This window comes from Candoia aspera, chromosome 4 (assembly GCF_035149785.1).
Source record: "Candoia aspera isolate rCanAsp1 chromosome 4, rCanAsp1.hap2, whole genome shotgun sequence".
Taxonomy (NCBI): Eukaryota; Metazoa; Chordata; class Lepidosauria; order Squamata; family Boidae; genus Candoia; species Candoia aspera.
The window spans coordinates 78086072-78108066 of record NC_086156.1 but is presented as its reverse complement, the minus strand read 5'-3'; the positions used below and the strand labels follow the sequence as shown (position 1 = coordinate 78108066).

Sequence of the window (21995 nt, the reverse complement as noted above, 5' to 3'; positions counted from 1 at the left end):
CCTCGTGTGGCGCAGAGGGGTAGGCGGCAGTATTGCATCCAAAAACTCTCCCCACGACCCGAGTTCAATCCCAGCGGAAGCTGGATTCTCTCTCGGGTAGCCAGCTCAGGTCGACTCAGCCTTCCATCCTTCCGAGGTCGGTAAAATGAGTACCCAGCTGGCTGGGGAAGGTGACGACTGGGGAAGGCAATAGCAAACCACCCCGCTCTATAGACTGCCAAGAAAACGCCATGAAAGCGGCGTCCCCCCAAAGGGTCAGACATGACTCAGTGCTTGCACAGGGGACCTTTCACCTTTCGCAGTTATTCAAGAAGATAGGAAGGCATGGAATAGTGAATTGGCATGTCCAATAAATATACAGAATTTTGGGAGGGTATTTATATCTTATTTCTATAGATCTAAAATAGTGGACTGGCACCAGGAAAACCCAGGTTGAAGTCCACCCTTATCCACAGAAGCTTGTAACTTTGGACCACTCACTCTTGCTCAACCCAACCCAACCTATGGCATAGGGTTGCGGTAGAAAAGAATGGGAGGAAAGAGTGCTATGTATGTTACTGAGCTCCTGAACAAAAGGTGGGATATAAATCTAATAAATCAAATCAAGAAATAAAAATCATGATTAATTCAACACAATTATTTATCTTGGATACCTATTGTCTTTTCAGGAAGTACTGGAAGGAGTTAGCTAATAGCAGGAAATACAGTGTTCTGAATGCAATACTGCTTCATATCATGTGGTCTTATGCCACAGTGGCTCCCTTTCAGCTAGAAGATACATCACAATTTTGTTTTAAAAATCTCATTTTTGTTTTCATAGATGCTTGAGTTCTTTTGAACTGCACATCAGTAGCATGGAAACTGGCAAAAGGGCAAAGAAAACAGTAGTGCATGTTCTTATGTCCTTATACATATAAAAAAGTTAATATTAATAGGACAAAAGGCATCCATTCACCACTGATTACAGAACAGCCATTCTTTTGACTGACCAGCATGCTGCTTGACTCACATAATTCGCTTTTTGATCTCTCCTTTGAGCCTAAAAAAATCTTTCTAGGCTCCTATTTTTTTTCTGGATGTGCTTAAAAAGACTCTGCTAGACAAAGTTACTGCCTTTTTTGCTTTTCTTGAGGGAAGAACCAATACTATGAGCTAATTTCCCACTATTATGCAAAGAGCCCATAGCTGGGTTTATTTTCCATCTGAATTACTTTATCATTCTGGGGAGTGGATTAGATCATTTACAACACAGACTGAATAACAGGTGAAAAAGTTAGGAAGTACATCACAGAATATTTACCCTTACGTTAGAAAAAAACGGGGGGGGGGGTATGTATATGCCAGGAATAAGCAACTCATTGGTATTCCCACAATCCTTTGCAAATGGTACTTGGGACTGAAATCTATGGTGCTAGTCTCTGATATACACAGCAAGATATAATAGCAAATTTGCCAAAAGAAACATATGAGCATCCCACAGCGCATGGTTTCAATGCAACAATCAAGTCCCACATTGGAAAAAAAAAAAACACTGAAATGTCTCTCACTTAATATTCTTTTTTTAAAAAGTAGGGTATTTGTTCCAGTCCTTGGCTTGTATACAGATTGACTGCTTTAGCCAGCTTTAGGGCCAAGTTTGAAAAGAGGATAAATAACGATGCTCAAAGAATGGGACGCTGCTGCTTTAAAAAATCCGAGTTTCCCTTTCTGCTCGCCCTCCTCCGTCTCTCTCCCTCTCATTCCTATTGCAGGCTGGGAAGGTTCTGCAGCAGTCTTCTCGCCCTATCAATAAGGTTCAGATAGCCAAGGTGGAGGATGGGAGCAGCATGGAACTGTCCCAGCTCCTCAATGAGATCAGGGCAAACTATGAAACGCTCCTCAGCCGAAGTCAGATAGAGACCGTCCTCTCGGCAGGGACCCAGGTAATGACCATATACAGAAAGGCACCTACTCGAATAAGGAGACAATCCAGTGTGCACTCAGTTCCTCTCTCAGCCTCTGTGAGGTACAGTATTTATGTTTTCAATGCAGCATTTTCATGGGGAAGGCAATCAGATCTTTCTCTCTCTCATACTACAGCATGTCTAGACCAAGAGACCAGGGGAAAATACGTTGAGGTTTATAAAGAGAATGGCAAAGTAGAGTTGTGTCACCTTGCATGAAGATATTTGTCGAAATAGAGTAACAAAAGTTGTGCAGTTCCCCCACTCCATTAATCACTTGGATGTAATTTTCTCTAGGAAGAAAACCATTTAAGATTGGTGAAGAAATTATTTTAAATATAGGTTAAGAAGGGCCCTGTGTTTTATAGCATCCCAAAAGACAAGAGTGAGGATCACAGTTCTGCAATGCTTTGCTTGCCTGCTTTAAGTCTCATGTTTCTTAAAGGTTATCCAATCACAAGGGCAGCATTAAAAATTCACCCAGAAAAAAATGCCTCTGAATCACAGCCATAAAATGCACCAGACTGGTTGGGCTGAATATCAGGAATAACAAGATGCAGACTGAGCATCCTACTGTGCTTTTGAGTTTGCTGTTTCTGAATGAGTAATGCTTTTGTATCTTTCAAAGGCTGGCTTGCTCTATAGTTTGTTCAGATATCTGGCAAATCCAATCCCAAAAGCTTCAGAAAAGGTGCAACTCATCTTAATCTCATGTCACAGATATCTTGGGCTACAGTAATTTGCCACTTAGTAAGATTCTCAGCAGTTCAGCAATTTGGATGTAGGTTTTCCATATAGCTCAGAAAATAAACAGTATCCGGCGTGGTTAATATTTGGATGGAAAATCTCCAGGTAGTACTAGAAGAAGGCAATGGCAAACCCTTTCCAAACTATTGGAAAGGAAATTCCATGGTTATGTCCATGTAGTTGCCAAGAATCAAGTTTGGTTTAACATCTTTATATTTCATTCTTATGCCTCAAGCCAGCATTATTAGGTTCATAGTAGGACTGTTCAGCACTTTGGATTCAAATTCCAAAAAATGCTTTGGAGGACATGGCAGCACATACATCGCACTTGTCTGAAATATCTCAAAGCAACTCCATTTTTCCTTGGGAATGTGGCCTGGAAAATTTTCCAGGATCAAAATTCTCCACTTCAGGCAAGTCCAGCATTTTTAGAGTTGTATTATGTTTGCTTTTCAGGAGATTGCTCTAAACCAGCCTTTCTCAACTTTTTGATCCTGGAGGAACCCTTGAAATATGTTTCAGGCCCTGGGAACCCCTGCACATTCAGGCTCAAATATAGGCCAGAAGTTACAACATTATTATATTTGTTTCATGGGTAGGCCTGTATATATGCATTAACAGCCTTCTTAAACTAAAAATAAAGAATGAAACTTACCTGTTTAATGTGAAGTTGCCTGAATTTGAAATAACTTTTAAAATAAATTGTGATCTCCCAGGGAACCCCTAGTGACCTCTTGAGGAACCCGAGGGTGCCCCGGAACCTGGTGGAGAAACCCTGTTCTAAACAATTGAAAAGCAGAATTTCATGGGTCTCACTCATATTTGTTAATGTAACCCTAATACTTGTACAGAAAATATGGCTGTTGAAATGAAGATGCTAACTGGAATTACATTCATTTCATCTTTTTTTCTGGAAAACCTACAGTACATCTCTGTGGCACAGCTACTTAATGCTGTTGCAGACAGGATGTACGTACATACTCCACAGCATCTTTTAGAGAACAAATCCAAAGTGCCCACCAGCTTCTTCAGGCAGCCTGTATGCAATCACTGATAACATGCTTTAATATTTTAAAACTAATTTACATATTCTTGTGACCAAAGAAATACAAATGCACAAAGATGCCAATGGCATCTTGTTCAATTAAGACGCTGGAATAAGGGACATGGAAGTTGCCTATGTTGTTTGGTCAGATTTTTCAACAAGTATTTTCAGACTTCCACCATTATTTGTCAAGAGATATTCAACCAATTGTGATGCAACAGAACTCACCCATGGTTCACTTTCAAATCGAGATAGTGGTTTTAACCTTTAAAGTCTTTAGCGCTTGGGACTAACATATCTAACCTTTCTCCATTAGGACCATATTCAGTGCTCTTATATTATAATGTGTGTGGCAAGGTTTACAATGGTAGTCCCAAAGTCATGAAACGATCCTGTGGAAGACTTTTGCTTGTCTATATCCCTCAAAGCTTTTACAAACAGAAATGTAAAACCTCTATTTTATTTGCATTGGAGAGGCTGATTGCTCTATGACTTTTGTGTTGGTTTTCTTTTATAAAGTTGCTGAGTTTGATGGTGGCTGTCTTATGATATGACTTTACCGCTGCTTATTCCATATTTGTATACCATTAATGCTTTGTAAGTTTATTGTTAGTGAAACAGTTTCATTATGGTTAGTAAAACTGGTCCTTAATCCAGGAGAAGCACATTTTTTAACAATAATTTACTCAGTAGTTCCTGAATAATTTTTTCATTCAGCTCCCTATGCATATGCCATCCTTTTCTTGAACACTTTGTTTCAGAGGACCTGATAAGTGTCTGAAACTTCTGGAAATGCATGTTTGGCCTTGTGGTAACCAATTCAGTAACTGAAATTCTATCTTTCTATCCATCCATCCATCTATCCATCTATCTATCTATCGTTTTGTGGGTCTTCTTATTCACTGGGTATTCAGACTGTGTTCCATTTAGATCAGTGTACCAAGAGATACAACCCCTTCCACACTTATGGAAATCTGGAACTGGTAGCTTTGTTAGGTGGCCACTACTCAGAGGAGAGGAGTAGACAAAACCTGCACACTCCCTAAACTGCCCTGCTGCCCTTAGATGCACCAAAGGGCATAGTTCTGCCACCGGTACTTAACAAAGATTTAATAATCTGTCTGGTTAGCTTCTGTATAAAAAATATGGAGAAACTCAATCTTAATGGCACCACAGACAGAAAATATAATGGGATGGCTCTGAAATGCATGAGCCTGATCTGCAGCTGCCAGTTACCCTGTCTGATCCACCTTGAAGTGATATCTGTAGTCCAACCTTATGCATGCCAGGCATGTTTCTAGTTGAGCTCCGTTCCTGGTGACTTTATTAACACATCTATGCAGTTTCCTTGACAAAAGGACAAAAGGGAATTACCACTGCTTTCTTCGGAATGTTTTTTTGAATTCTCAGTCTAGCCCTCAGCTCTTGAATTCGCTGAAAGTCTCCCCCATCCGATCACTAAGTAGGCCTGACTCTACTTAGCTTCCTAGTCTACAACTTCTGCCACCTTCCGAATCATGCTGGGGCTATATTATGGCATTATTATGACTTTTTTCCTTTTCTTCATCCTCTCTCTTTTGGTTCGAAGGGTTTTCTGATCATGTATCCTTCTACTTACTGTGTAAGATGCACACTGATTCTGGCCAGGAAAAGAAAAAAGGAAAATATGATTGCCCTCCCTCCCCAACCGAAAATTTATGTAGTTCCTTCTATTTGCCACTTTTAGAATTAGCATAGCACCTTACAGTGTGCCTGGACACACTGATAACAACTTAACAACTGATTCACTTCTTTGAGAAACAGAAGGATCACCCATCCTCAGATGGGATCTGTCAGTCACCAGAGCCCCTATAGCTTTCGTGGATTATTTGGTATAAGTTGCTTTCCAAAACCTATTATTGGTTGCATTTATAGCTCGCCTTTCCTACTAGCAGACCATTCACAAATTTTCCTCATAATAATACTCTATAATATATCAAGCTAAGAAGTGGTGAGTGATCCAACTTACCCACTGAACTTCATGATTGATTTTAATCTTTCTATTTATTGTAGCCCAAGTATAAAGGTGACAGAACAAATAGAACCTTATTATAGAGACATATTATTAAATATTTCAGCACTAGCACTTTCCCCATGAGCCTCAAATCTACCTTATAATAATTTAAAAGTTTATTAATTAGTACAGATAGTCCTCAACTTACAACCACAATAGGGACCAGAAAATTCGCATTAAGCAGTGCAGTCGTTAAGTGAGGCATCACATGACTGCACCCAATTTTACGACATTTTTGCAGTGGTTGTTAAGCGAATCACACAGTTGTTAAGTGAATCATATGGTTCCCCATTGATTTTGCTTGTCAGAAGCCCACTGGGAAGGTCACAAATGGCGATCACAGGACCCCAGGATGCTGCAACCATTGTAAATACTTGCTGGTTGCCAAGCACTTGAATTTTGATCATGTGATCATGGGGATGCTGTGATGGCCATAAGTGCGAGGACCAGTTGGAAATCACTTTTTTTCAGCACTGTTGTAACTTTGAACAATCGCTAAATGAATGGTCATAAGTTGAGAACTACCTTAATTAAGGTTGATTTAAAATGCACAATGGAGTTTTAGAATCTAATACATAGAAACTATTTTCCAAACATCAAAACCCTCAAAATTTAGTTACCAATAATTATGTTCTTTCCTGCCTTAGGCACAAATTCAGCTGGGTGACTTTGGACCAGGTGTTCTCTCTCTCATCCCTAGGAAGAAGGCAATGATCAGAGTCACTGGTTTGAGATGGGCGGCTATATAAATTGAATAAATAAATAAATAAATAAATGGCAAACCACTGCCAAAAATGTTACCAAGAAAATACAGGGACTTGTCCAGACAATCACCAGGAATTGACTGACTTGAAGGCACCCCCCAAAAAGTTCTTATTTTGATTACAAGAGAAAGAGATTTGGCTTTTACTCAGTAATTTTTTTGTTTTGTTTTGTTTGATCCTGAGGGCATTGCAAAACAGAATTGTGTAGTCATTCCTATAAGTGGAGTAAGAAAGGAGGCCAGAAAAAAAACTCTGATATCTCTGTAATAATCACATTCAACTATGATGTGCTCCACTCTTTCAATCTATCCTGATTCACAAGGGCATACAATAATCTCAATTCCAGTAGTGTTTTTTCTATTATCAGCCTTCAAGGACCATTGAAAGAATGCAGTTAAAGAGGGCTGCTGTGAAAGCTATTCTTTATCTGGCTATTGTGAGAATCTCAAAATACTGAGTTGCTCTAAAATCACCTCTTAACTCTAACAGTGAACAAGATGTAATTGCTTCGGATAATACTTCCTGTATATCAATAACCATCTTAACTTGCCATTTTGCCTCTGTATAGTCATACCTCTTCAATTGTTTTAAGGATAGTGTCAGCACCTGATCATTCGAGCATTCACACAATCACAGTCAGGAGGCTGGGATTCCTTCAACTGTTTTAATGAAGCGTAATGAATGGTACAGAAGGCAACCTGTGAATGGAAATTTCCCACGCAAACCTAACTTTAAAACTACATTCCCTTAGTTAGTCCCCTTTCCCATGAAACCATGTCACCCCCCTTCCCATCCAGGTGGTGTTCCTGGTGTATCTCAACCCCGTGTCCTTGATGTCCACCATAGCCATAATAAACCACTTTGCACTTCAACTTCACACCCCCTCATTCATTCCCATAAAAATAAAATTGAATACATTATAATAATCCTGTTATTATCTTGATTTTATAAACCATAAATACTGAAGATACATAACTTGCCCCTCTGTTATAAAAGAATCAAGTGACAGTAGAAGATATAATCTCTACACTTTGTATAGTGAGAGCTCTCTGTACAACCTAAAATATGTTTGGAAAGTAATACCAATGTAATTAAATCTACTGACTTGTTCAATGCAGTATCCATCAATAAACGAACTCTATTTCTTATGTCCTTTAGAGCACATGAGAACCTTTGTTTTATTGTAATTTATCACTACTGTAAACTCTCTTGAACAGAATAGATGGAAAACTGCTTCATCATTTTGGCAAAACATTTTTAGTTTGTGACAGCAGTATCATCAGTATATATAATATGGGGATTTCCTTCCCTGCCAGTTTCAGTGGTGATGTTCCAAGGAGAATAAATTAGAGGCTATGTCGTTTACATATAGGTTGAACTGGGTGCCAGCACACACCAGTGATATATCCCTCTGATCACTGGGACTGCTTTACATAAATCCCCTTTTTGGGCTACAATGTACCTTAAGGGATGTATTTTTATAAAGGTGCTGTATCAAGATAAGCAATCTTCTATCCATGGATGTTGTAGGTTTGTCCCAGAGACAGTTTTAGGATGGAACTGAAAGCAGATTTAAGTCTACAAATATGGCATGTAGCTTCCCCTGCAAATATTTGAAGTACTTCTCTGTCAGAGGGCATTAAACTATTCCCTGCTTGAAAATTGAGCAACATCCTTTATAGCCCACTTGCTCTGCCACTATAATACAGTATTCTCTTCCTCTGCCCAATCCATCAGTTTGATTTGATTTGAATCTGGATTACCCAAATCTTAGTTTCATACTTTAAATCTAATATCATGCTTGCCAGGATAATTGTGCCCACAGAAGTTAGGAATTGGTTCCCAGATTAATAAAGATTCAACCAGCTATTGTATCAAGAACTAGCTTCAAATTTTCCCGTTTTAAGTGAAGAGACCCACCTCATAACCAGTTTATAGGAAGTTTAGGAGAAACAGAATCAAAAAGTCTTTGCCATAATGCAAGAAGAGATGAATTGGTTTAAACTGAAAGTAGTTCACTTGCTGAAATTCTTGGAGCCTTACCATTTCATCTTAATAAATCTTGCTAAAGAGAACTCTGTGAATATCATGCTTGGGAAAGAATCTGTCCTAACTACCAGGAAACACACTGAGACAATGACTTAGTCTCTAATATTTATTACTAGTACTTAACAAGAATCCTAACAAACTGAGGAAGCGTGGGAAAAACCCAGCCATATAAACCCCAAAGGTTAAGGCGGTCCCGATCTGTGTCTCTTTGAATGGCTGAACAGTTCCTCAGTGCTACGCATGCGCTTGACAGTCTGGGTGGGAGCCCCCTGCTCGCCATCCTTACTCATGACAGAATCACTTTCATTTCAGACAGCTACCAAAGAGGTTGAAACCAGGCCATATTACCCATTTACCAGGCTGCATTACCCACTTTATTTTAAAAAGTATTTTTATTTATTTAAAAAAAGAAAGTGGGAAGACTATGCTGTAAAACAAGTATCAGCCTCGAGATTAATCTTAATTGCCAAAAATAATCCCAGAGGCTTTCTTAGAAAATAAAAGTGATAAGGAGTTGTAGCCCAGCACTCTGTATTGAATCATACACATCTGGCCAGAAGAAAAGACAAAGGTCATTTGAGATAATAGAGAGCATCCAAAAGATTAGAGGGCTTTATAGGGAACAATCTTATCCATTTACTTTCTGGTAAATGGATGTTTTATACCTGGCCATGCCCACCATGGCAGCTATTTTGAGAGCATCCATAATGTTCTTGAAATTCCAAATGTATCCATTGGCCCTGAACAGTTGGGGACCCCTGCCGTAACACTACACCACACTGGTTCTGTAAAGTATTTATTTTTATATATCATAACATGTTCTGCAGAAATCTTCCCTAATGTGGTAGCCTCCAGATATTTTGGATTAAAGTGCTTACATATGATGTGACTGAAATGCTGCATATGCCAGGTCCTACCTAGCCAATACATTAACTTCTTGACATCCACTAATATTTTCTGAATGCCATAGTGGAACTCTTTCAAACAGCTAAGCATTTAATTTCTTGCTTTGCCTCATTTTCCAGTCATCAATAATCCACTCTTTGACAAGAATACTGTCTCATCACCCAGAGTGGCTGGGTGGCTGCATTTCAGAATTAAATTACTTTTATCTGTTTTCCTGCTTTTCTCACCAATCTTACTCAAAACTTGAATTTCAGAATCTGTATGACTTCATTCAGCATTTTAAAAAATCTCTTAATTAGTCTCCTCCTCCTCATTCTGTAGCATGAAAATAGTGAGAAAAAGCCCACTGGTACAGGTTCATGGTCCTGCACACCTCCACATGTTAGAAGCCTACATTACTTATGTAGATTCCTCAGAAAAGCAAGAACCTTAATTTTTCAAAGTTTTAAATCACACTGCACAACTAGCACAGCCTTGTCCTTGTGGGCACAAAAGACCCATCTCCATTCTAATCCTTGGGGCAGGGAATGATTCATCAGGGCTCGTGTTTTGTATGGACTCAGATTTCATATGGATTTTTCTCTCCCTCCCAACTTAATTTCTAGAACTCTCCAGATGTGTCCCTGGACAAGGGCATTCACAACCTTTTAAAGTTCTGGATGCTGTCAATCTACTACAATGGCACAACATTTTTAAAAATCACCTTCAAACACAAATCTCTCAAGATTTCAATGATCTCAACTATGACTTTACATTATCTCTGAAAAGTGCTACCAAACTTCTTGGGCTATGATAAACTACACACCTCTCTCCCTGTCCAAATCTGGGAGACCCTAAGTATGAGGTTACTGAAATATCAGACTTAGCAAGCTGGCAATACTTCTGCCATTTTGTATTTTTAAAAATAATTGTAACTTTTGGATTTTGAGTGCCATTTGGGAAGGGGCTAATATTTTAGTACCCATGACACTAGATTTTAAACCTCCAGTCAACAGCCAGGCTGCTGGTATCAGAATAAGCTAAAGTTTGGGGATATGTTTTAAGGCAGGCACAAGGGAACCACAAGTAGTCCAACTATATTACCAGGACACCATGCCTAGTACCATATCCTGCAGATGTCTTCCTCAACCTGGTGCCATCCACATGTGTTGGACTACAACTCTTAGAATACGCAGCTGTGTTTTAGAAATTATTATACTAGAATCATTATTAGAAATAGTTTACATTACTGTATTGTTTTCATAGCCACTGTATTGGGATTGAAATTCAAGATTTGCTTTGCTTCAGTTGCAAGGCCAGGCAACATTACAAAGGGAAGAACTGAATGATGTTTTGTTTCAGAAACTTGGGGCTTCACTCATATAAGTAAAATTCAAATTTTTGCTGTTCCTGGCAGTGGTGACCTGATATTGTGAATGTTCCCTGCAGCTAGAAAAAGTCACAAGTGAAAGAATGAACAAAGATGAAGAAACCTTAAAAGCAGCCAGGGCAGAGCTAAATGAAGCTAGACGTCAGTGGCATCATATGCAGACTGAAATAGACTCTCTTCATGCCATGGTAAGTATGAGCACGCAGGTACTCTAAAACCATTTTCAAAAAAAATATATATTTTTCTGTTAACTCACAGGTCTAAACCACCTTTATTATCACTTCTAACACAACAAGAACAAGAACAATGCACTGGCTATATAGTAGCTGCTTTGTGGCTTTAATAAGAGAGACAAAAATGTCCTTCCATATTAAAGTTGTTCTGGAAGAGTTTAAATTAATTCATGAATAGGTCTCAGGAGGAAAGGAACTGTTTAAAATGTAGCTGTTTCAGCTTAAGAGTTTCTTATACTTTCTTGTTCTTGAGAAAACAGATAGTAGCCTAACTGATATTGAGACGTAAACCTATATGCTTAGGCTATTACTTTATATTGCAGGTGAGAGCTCACAAAATGTACTAGTTCTCCATAAAATATTTCTTCATTAAAAAAAATCTTTTGAGGAGAAAAATGAACATGGCAGAAAACAAGGCTAAAAAAGTGTCCCTTTATGCTGTTTTATAATGTAGAAAATTATCTGAAGAGCTGATTATATTTTGTTCTGTGGTTTATAACAGGGAGCAACCTGAAGTAATATACCCACTCTGAAAGAACTAGGCCATTTTTTTAAATGAAGTTAAGGAATTAATTAATGGTATATCTGAGAAGCTCTTCCTTAGCATGAACAGCTGCTTTGGAAGGAGAATTTCAACATCTCTAAACTAAAGCCAAAGGCTCCAGACCAGCACACCAATACAGCCTAACACTGAATAGACCAGATTTACTTTGGGGGTTCCCTACTGCCTGAGACAACTGACCCCTCTATTTCCCCTTTCCAAATTGTCCCACCGGTTTCACAGTGACTAAAGACACAGAAATGAGACCCCACAGCACACACCCATCTTGTTCACCCAGCCCATATTTTCCAGGCAGGTCATCCTTTGTCCGCTTACTATTTGCTACATGTAATTACATATTTCCATATACTCCTCCCTTATTCTGTGTGATACCTACCTGCATTAAACTCCAGAATTGTTAATAGGGATACTATTGTTTTCTTGCTAAAGAAATGCATGCTCATCTCTCATGTTTGTTTATGAACATTCATAGTTCTGGGATACTCTCTCTCAAATGTTCTGATTTATTGCACCTGTTGATTTATTGGGTTTTTTGTAAAAGCATTTTTAACAATTTTAACAATCTAAATTTGCTCCCATTTTTAACCTTTTTAGGGACTTTATGCAAATGAAAACCACTCTGGGAACACTTGAGATCAAATACGTACGATAAAAATAATTTCAATAAATATAATACATACATCTATATCCTTTGTTAACCAGCATTTTATAGGACTATCACAATCTAAAACAACAACAACAATAATTGATTGATGTTTGGAAAACTTTCCCCAGAACTACACTGTTCAAGAATGTAGTCAGGAAGTTGGAGAAAATAAATTTTAAAAAATTCCCCTCAGGTCACTTGTATAAGTCCCCTGGCTTCCTTCTGCCTATCTGATCTCATGGGGGTTACATCCAGGAATTAAATTGTTAACTCTGATAGAAACATATTCATAAACCCTGATCAACTGTAATTATGTTTTCTATTGTTTACAAGATAAGAGACTGTTTAAAAACAGATTTTATTATACTTAATAGAAACTTTATTTTTAAAATCAATTTTAAGAATTGGATTTTTCTTAAAATAAGCTGTTGCCAGTTGTTTCAAAATGATCTTGGTTTGTTTGGAAGTACACCTTGGCATTTTAATCAGGAACTTAATGTAATAGGAGAGGGGACTGGAGAATTCCCTGCGGGCCACAGAACTGCGATACCAAACGCAGCTCAAGCACTTGGAAGCCGAGACTGAAGGCCTGGAGAAGGAACTCCAAGAAGTGCGGCAGGACATCGAAAAACAGCTCCAACAACATGAATTATTATTGGATTCCAAGATGAGACTTGAGCAGGAAATAGCTACATACCGCAGTCTGCTGGAGAAGGAAGAGAAAAGGTACCTCTTTGTAAATCAAAGTTCTCAAAGTGATTAGGATTTTTAAGCATGTGGCATTAGTTGCACCATGACTGCAAGGATGCATACTACACCAGGATTCTTTTGATTGGTGGTGTGTAGAACAGATGACTGTGGTTTGGGTTCATACATAAGACTAAGACAGAATGAGGGAGTTCACATATCACCCCAAGCCAAAACCAAGCCAACCACTTTATGCCTCTCTGTTGTATGTGAATCACCTCAGTGAAATAAGCAGAACTCACTCACGGCCTGATAGTGAATTGAGGAAAATCTGGACTGGAGCAGGATAATTTCTGGGAGCAGTCAATCCTAAAATGGAAGAGATTACTTGAAATGTTTATTTATTAATCAAATTTATATAGCCAGCCAGAGTCAGGTACTGAGATGGGCAGCTATATAAATTTGATCAATAAATAAAGAAATAAAATGTTGGACATCAGCATCTGGTATAAGCTGTGATGACATCAGAAGTGTCACAACATCATCATGCATATTGTGTGAATTATTAATTTACATAATTTGCACGATGGTATCATGACATACCATCAGTTGCCCCCCAACGATACCCATGGTTGGGGAGAAAGAGAACAGTTAGACAATTAGAAGACAGTTGATTGGGGACTAGGGAGGCTTGTGTTTAGATTTAGATTGTATGCTATAATCAGTATATAAGCATGTTTTTGAGGTAAAAAAAAGCAAATGGTTGTTTTCCCTCTTTTTTGTTGTTGTTGTTTTCTGTTACTTTATGAAACAATAAAGTAGAATCACATTGTAAAGATTGAGGACATCCAGGAAGGGTACTGTGTTGTTGTTTTCTTCCTGGATATCCTCATCAGCAGAGGAAATTGGCAAATTAAAAACACAAATCTACTGAAAAAAACCCACACTAACCAAGTGCTCTGGTACCAAAGTAGCAACCCAACCTCCCACAAGAAAAGCTGTGTAAGAACATTATTCAGATGAGTACAAATGCATTGCAGCAACCCAGAACACCAGAAGAAGGAAACAGACCACTTATACAACACCTTCCAACAAAATGGATACCCACACAACTTTATCAAAGTGCCTGATCAGTCAACTCACTACAACAAAACCAACACAAGCTATGAAAAGGATAACACTACCATACATCAAAAACATCTCATAAACAACCAACAGAATATTACAACCACACGGCATCACCGCAGCACACAAACCAACTCAAGCCATCCAAAACATCTTAAGTAAACCAAAAGACCCAGTAGCCCAAGAAGAAAAAACAGGAATCATCTACAGCATACAGTGTAAGGGCTGTAACAGCCACTGTAGGACAGATAGGCAGAAGACTAGCGGAGCGCATCCATGAACACCGACTAGCAGTCAGAAGACACAATGAGAACTCCTTAATCTCAAAACACATGAACAGACTCAACCACAGTTGCAACTGGGAAACTGTGAGCAGCCTAGACCAAGCCAAATCCAAAAAGGCTAGGGAATTCCTGGAAGCTTGGCACTCAGACAAAGCAGCCATCAATAGACAGCTAGATGTCTATTCACACCATTTACGCACCATTCAAAAGAGACAATAAAAAAGCTAAGAAGGAAACAAAAAGACCAGAACACGTCCTCTCCAGCAGCCTACACCCAGGTAAGCAGGGATTAACACCAGACAAACAATCAAGCAGAAAACAATACCCTCATCAAGGAACAACCAAGGAGAAAACCACACCCCCATTAACACTGGCAGGATAAGCTACTGTGTATAAACAGGAAGCAAACTCCACACTGACTAGCACTGGTGATGTTACCTAGGTGGGTAATGAAACATCTTCAAGCAAACAACCAAGCTCAGAGAGTACCAAGGACCCCACAGTTCAACCCTGAGTTACATATATTCTCTTCTGTTAGTATCTTCTCTTATACATGGAAAAAGTGGGTACAAGAGATAGGTTCATGGAGGCCCATACTCATAATAAACCATCGTTTATTGAAACTATGAAACCATCAATTGATCAAGTTCAGATGTAACATATTGCAGCATATTACACAATTATATTGAGTTTTGTTCCTACAAAATTTGTTCTTTCCTCAGTGTGTTACAACAGAAGAACCAGAAACCTATTAACAGGATTGGTACAGATCAGGTTCTGAAACTAGATTTCCAGTTCAAATATCAGGAAACTATGGATAATTAAACTATACGTAAACTTCAACATGAATGGTTCAATAAGAAAAATTATGTCTGGACTGGGCCTTTCCAGGGGTGAGGAATTGGTTTTCTGTGAAGGGCCATAGCCCTATAGGAAAAGTCAACTGGAAGGCATCTCAGTGATGGACAGATCTGAAATCTGAGGTGGGCAATATCATATCATCCTTTTCTTTCTCTATCTTTCTGCCAATCTCTTTTCCCTGCCTGATTCCTTTCACCCTGATAACAGTACTCAATGTAATACATGTCAATAACCCTAACCCTAACCACCTGTTAGGGACACGGTGGCGCTGCGGGTTAAACCGCTGAGCTGTCGATCGGAAGGTCGGCGGTTCGAAACCGCGCGGCGGGGTGAGCTCCCGTTGCTCGTCCCAGCTTCTGCACACCAAGCAGTTCGAAAACATGCAAATGTGAGTAGATTAATTGGTACCGCTTCGGCGGGAAGGTAACGGCGTTCCGTGAGTCATGCTGGTCACATGACCCGGAAGTGTCCTATGGACAACGCCGGCTCCAAGGCTTTGAAACGGAGATGAGCACCGCCCCCTAGAGTCGGACACGACTGGACTTTACGTCAAGGGAAACCTTTACCTTTACCTAACCACCTGTAGCCTGTTGAGAGTGTTCCAGCAGCATCCCAAAACCTACAGCATACCTAGAAAACAAACTAATAAAACCCTGCATTGAATGCAGTCTACACAGGACAATAAAGGGCAAAAAGTCATTATACCGTACAGCAAACATGCTCAACAAGAACATCACTGAGCATTAATAGGCACTCAAGCACAACTAACAGAGTTCATCAAGATTGTACTCAGAAAATATAATGCCCCTATTTTACTTTGTCACTTTTTCTTTCATTCTAGGCTGCTTTGTTCAAAACACCAAGAAAGAAAGGATGTCAGAAAACCTACCACCAGCCGAATAGCATTTATTTTACCTTCCTGTGAGTTTACTTAATACTAGAAAGTAAAAGAATCCACTATTTTATCAAAAGTTGACTTAAAATGGGGCTCTCACACATTTAAAATATTCATCGTCTTTTTAAAAAAAATCAGGAAACCACTACCCAAGTTTTAAGTTTTTGCAAAAAGAAAATACAAAATGTTTCAGACAATGATGTTCAGACTTTTGTATCCAAATTGAACTAATCATTTCTCATAGGCCCATAGCTGTGGGAAAGGGCACTGCCACTCCTTAAATTCCTTTCTAACACACACCTGTATTTTCACAGACAAATACTTGTTCTATAACTGCACTGGCAAAGTGAAGTATTTCTACTTTCTGGAACTCTGAAAGCAACCTAAGAATGAATACAGATAATGGTGAATACTTTCTCTGTAAATGAATTTAAATCCAAAGGCCACACCCTTTTTCCCAAAAGCCGCTACAAGTCTTAGTTATCAGCTCTTTCACATAATGATGTGGTTGATGGGTTGACTGCTTGCCAAGTGGCACCAGATTTAGGTGTCAGATTTAGGCACACTGCAGTAAGCTGCCCATGCACCCCCATGCAAAACCTATATACAGCTCAGGAAGTCACAGGACAACAGATCATGGTGAAACAGACTATTTTCCTGAGTAATTAAATGCAACCGGAAATATTACCTCTATTAGGATTTCTACGCACAAAGGACACTCTGTATTGTCAGAGTGGGCTGAACCACTTCAAGCTACAAGATATTCTGATTTTTTAAATATTCCCTAATGTTAGAAAAATCTTCCTGCCAGTAGAGAAATGAAACTAGAAAGAGAGCTAGACTAGATCCTTTCCCTCTCATATGCTAAATTTCTTCATGCATGCAATAGTGACTTTTTTTTAGTGAAGAAAAAGTGAAAAAACCTTTCTTGTACAATTTTTAATAAATATGTATGCATATAGCACCATAAATGGGATTATCATATTAAGTCACTGTGCTGTATCTCATATGTATATACACACACACACACACATACATACACACACTTATACTATTCTATACTATACTATACTATACTATATTTATAAAATAGAAGAAGCTTGTGGGCCAAGAATTGGAGCAGAGGGATGTACTACTGGAAATGGAGGTGTGAAGAGGAAGAGCGAGGTAGGGCATAACCCAACATTAACAATGCTTGTAAAATACTATAGTTGCACAATTCCAGTCAGATCAGACAAGTCATATTAACATATTGGTTAAGTAACTGAATGGCATACAGGGTGCTTGTGGGACAGATACAGCCTTTATGTTCAAAAGTATGGTTTCTTGGCACAAATGATTTAAAAGGCTCCAAAAATAAACATGATGTGCATTTTGGAGTACAGAATATTTCTGCTGCATCTTATAATATTGAATATTTTAATGTGTTTTGAATTTTTTTCATCCACATAGCGAGCAAGCTAAAAAAACATGAAATTGAAAAAGTGGAAATACTAACAAAGCAAGCAGTCTTAAATGGAGGTGCTGCAAAGGATAGCACAGAAGCTCATGGTACAATACAGTAAGTTAAATATGTGTATGTATAATACATAATTCACATAAATATGATCAAAATTAGGTACAGCCTAGAATATTTTAATTCCCAATGACATTATTATGTATTGCTAATCAACATGAAACAGAATCCATTTAATGCAATGAACAGAAAATGCACTAGAGTTATCCTTAATGACGTCACAAAGTAAGGCCACATCCCCTTGTGTCATAGTAGGGATATTTAAAGTCAGTCTGTTTTCTAACCATATATTTCACCAAATAAAAAATATGCAAAACAAATAACTATACAGTAGGAAGTATCCTGCTGTTGTGTCTTAAAGCTTTATTGAGGTATGTAATTACAACCAACTAACTTCTACAATTTAGTTGCTGTTTGGGATGACTGCATATTAGAACTGTCACTCAAAGTAGAACATAGAGTACCTCCTCACACTTTAAATTCCAGAGGGATTTGGCAGGTATTGTAGAAGGGCAGCTCTGAGAGAATCATCAAGTCCCAGCACAAGAAAATCCTCCAACTGTCAGAGTGACAGAGCTTGGAATATATATTTATTGCCAGGGAAAGCAAAGATTAGCAGCCTACAGATGCTTTATATAACAATTATCTTGCTTTGAGAGCTAAGAGAATAATTATAAAGAAGTTAGCCTAAACAGTAATCTCAATGGAACCTACTTATAACCTTTTAAAGTTATATAATAAAAGGTAATTTGATTCTTTGTTCAAAAGTTAAAAAGAGAAGTGACTGTGTTTTTCTATACCTTCCCCATGTGATTAATAACCTCAAAGAAAGAAGAGGAAGAATGGAAGAAACAAAAGAATTTCCAAATCAGGAAAAGGTTTAGAGTTGGTAGCAAATCCAATGGCTCCCTTAAAGATTTCCCTAGATTGCTGTAATTATGCTTTCATTCTTTTTATTTAGACTACGACAAATTACTTGTCTCCTTAAGAAAGTGTCTGTTTACTGGGGGAAAAAACTCTCACAATGTATAGGCTATATACTGTATCTTACTAAGGAGAGCAATGGAAAGATTCTATTTTGCTAGCCTATTGGCTAGGAATATATGTCTTACCATAGGAAAAAAAAGTAGAAAGCTTTCAAACATATTCGCTAGAAATACGGATAGATGGATGGGTGGAACAGAACAAGTACAGAACAGATGTTCATACACTCTCTTTGTTTCACCAAAATAAACATATCTCTGGGCATAAACATGTCATTTATAATTCAATGAAATCCTAGCCTGAATACATGTTTTGCATGAATACCTACACATAATAATCTATTTATTGTTTCAGGACGGAAAAAGTAGATGAAGTGATTAAAGAATGGGAAGGCTCTTTCTTCAAGGATAACCCTCACTTAAGGAAAAAATCTGTTTCTCTGCGCTTTGATCTTCACTTGGCAGCCACAGATGAAGATTGTTTACATATTAAACAGAAAAGTCTGCCTGATATTGAAGTGAGATTGATTATGAGACGGTCTTGCAGCATCCCATCGATCAAAACTTAAATCAGCATCAATTTACTCAAAGATTATTCATGGAATGGGTTTTAAAAATAAATATTGGTATGAATCTAGAAAAAGTACATGATCACTTCTTAACTAGAAGTACACTGTTTCAACTAATATAGCTTTCCCCAACTGACACCCTCTACATGTTCTGAACAACTTCCATGAATCAAAGGTCATTGGAGGATGATCTGAATTATGATACTACGGGAAAAGTTAAACATGTACGTATTTCTATAACTCACTGGTTCTTCTAAAGATAACTAGAGAAGGTTAAGGGCTTTCTATTGCAAACTCATACTACGTTACTGATATATATCTGAGGAAGTGGTTAATGTTTTTGTTTTCCTCCAAATACTATTTCTTTGCTTTTAGAACTCTTAACAAATATTTAAGCACTTAATATGTTCAAAGATTTGTTTTTGTAGAACTAAGAAGTAACAAATGTAAGATCTACATTTGAAAGGGCTTATTCCATGGAGGGTTAAGAATAATTTTACTGTATTTGGCCATTGATATAATTATCATAATTTAATTATCACATGGCTATATTTCTCTCTCACCAAATGATAAATCCAAACAAAATCAAGGGATCAAGAAGGTCACTATTCATCTAATCTTACATTAATCCAGTGAAATCTGTGTGCTAACTTTATCCAAGGTGATTTATTAACATTGTTCTTATAATGCAAATATTAATTAAGAATTTAGGATTGACTTAATTCAAAATCCATGTACCAAAATAATTGGACTTTTAATGAACAATGTAAAAGAACATTTTGAACACTACTTTTAAGGGCCATGTGAAAACATATCTTTTGTTGATATAGGTACTTCTATGAAATTGTGCTATGGCCCAGTTGAAGCTACAACCATAGTAATAAATTAAATCTTTTTTTTCAAATCTGTAATAACATTACCTTCTAGAGTAATGAGTTGTTATTCACCCAATTCTATTTATATATTTTTTTCTGTTTTTTTTTCTTTTCTTCTTTTTTAAATTTTCAATTAAAAATGAAATTTGGCATCTAAAATAATGAGTTGTGTGACTTCTCCCCACCCTTGAATAAAAATGTATTATTTCATTAGGATTTGAGCTGGGCAATAATAAATACATCAGTGAATTTTAATAATACATTTTGGGTGTCCAAGCCTGGCTTACACATGGACCAATAGCAGACTGTGCTCCCACTCTGCCTGGATATTTGGCTTGTCCAGACTTGTCCAAGAAGAACAGTCAGTCAAACTGGTGGTTTGTTCAGGCAGCTTCAGAAGATGTTCTAGCAGCAATCCTGCTTTGTGAAGTCCTCACATTTGCTCATGACCCATAGTTTCAGAACCTTTTATTTAACCAATCTAAAGAGACTCAAATTATTAATTGCTGCTGCTGATTTATGTTCCTCTAATTAGCTGCTCTGTGGTAGGAATGTAAATTTAAGACGGAATAAAAAGTATCTCAAATATCCGTAATGTGAATCTTATAAAATAGTTTAGTGCATTTCCTGACAATTGAAAGCAAATTGTTGAAATACTTTTAATTCCTAGAATTAAAATAGCTTCCTTGAATTCAAATAATGTCATTTATTTTGTACTTCCCACCTTTCACCAAAGGACATACAGCTGATAGGAGTAGGCAAACAGATGCCTTCCAAATATTATAGATAACAGTTCCTACAATCTCATGTCACTGACCAGGTTGACAGAAGCTGATATCCAGAAAAACGAGAACACCAGGTTGCTCACCCTTGGAACAACACAGATTTTGCAGACGCTTGGTAACTCTTGCTTCTGAATGTTATGTATTTATCACAGCTTCAGTAAGTTGATACCTTAGTTTTCTTGAAGCTACTGGCAAAACCGCTTACTTCAGTACATTCAAGTATTCAGTTGATTCTTTAAAGCAATGGTTCTTTGGTATTTTAAATCTGACCAATCACTCTATCAAAAAACAAACAATTTTTGAGTCTCACAATAGAAGCAAAAAAGCCACTTTTCCCAAGAAAAACTTTTATATGTGTACAGGCAATGTGTTACTATATTTACTATTTACAGTACTGTAAGTTATAAAGTCTTATGTAAAGTATCAGTGACTTTACCCTATGTTCCACCCATACTACTATTAAGTCCCACTGTGTTACATACAGTATATGACTGCTTTAAAGGGCATGTTGCCATTTCCAGGACTAGCACTGCTTACAAGTTTCCAGAACTGTCAAGCAACAATTATGCCATGTTGGCATTCAGTTTAAGTTTTTTGTCCCTCATCCAACAGCCCTAGCGCTCATGCTTGCAGACATACGAAAAAACAGAATCGGGTGAAATTGGCATTGAAAATACTCCATCCCAAATCTCAATTAGCTTCCAACAGCTTCATGTTGTAAAGGAGTTTTGTAGTCCCAATGAATACATCTCAATGCTAGACCAGCAAACGCTCATGGCAGTCAGCTAGATAAGAATTAATGTACCAAAAACTGGTCCCTCCATATTTGTTGATTTATCACAGTAGTGGCAACTTGTGGCCTGCAGGTCCAGCGTCTGCTGACTAATGCAGAAATTCAACAGCAAAACAAGATTTTGGTGGTGCAGTTTCAGGCCTGGTGAGCAGGTTTTAAGCATGAGGAAAAGAACAATTTTTCTTCCATTGGTCTCCAGTTACCATTTCCACCCAAAAAAATATGGGGCCAAAAAATCAGCCATCTTTCTAGTGACAAATGTTCAAAGCCTTCAAAGGCTGTTGATACTGTTCATTCACTAGGGC

General features: G+C 37.9%; 1 protein-coding gene across 2 annotated transcripts; it reads left to right on the top strand.

Annotated features, from left to right (window-relative positions):
• Positions 1–1756: 1756 nt before the first annotated feature.
• Positions 1757–19314, top strand: KRT222 (keratin 222). 2 transcript variants are annotated; one of them, XM_063301996.1, is made up of 6 exons: positions 1757–1922; positions 10936–11064; positions 12823–13043; positions 16116–16195; positions 17622–17730; positions 19024–19314. In XM_063301996.1, exons 1-6 carry the CDS (start codon positions 1827–1829, stop codon positions 19235–19237), a joined length of 849 nt encoding a protein of 282 aa, XP_063158066.1. In that variant the 5' UTR covers positions 1757–1826; the 3' UTR covers positions 19238–19314. The 2 variants fall into 2 exon arrangements, with proteins under 2 accessions (XP_063158066.1, XP_063158067.1); XM_063301997.1 differs by having other exon boundaries at positions 1794–2005.
• Positions 19315–21995: the final 2681 nt, after the last annotated feature.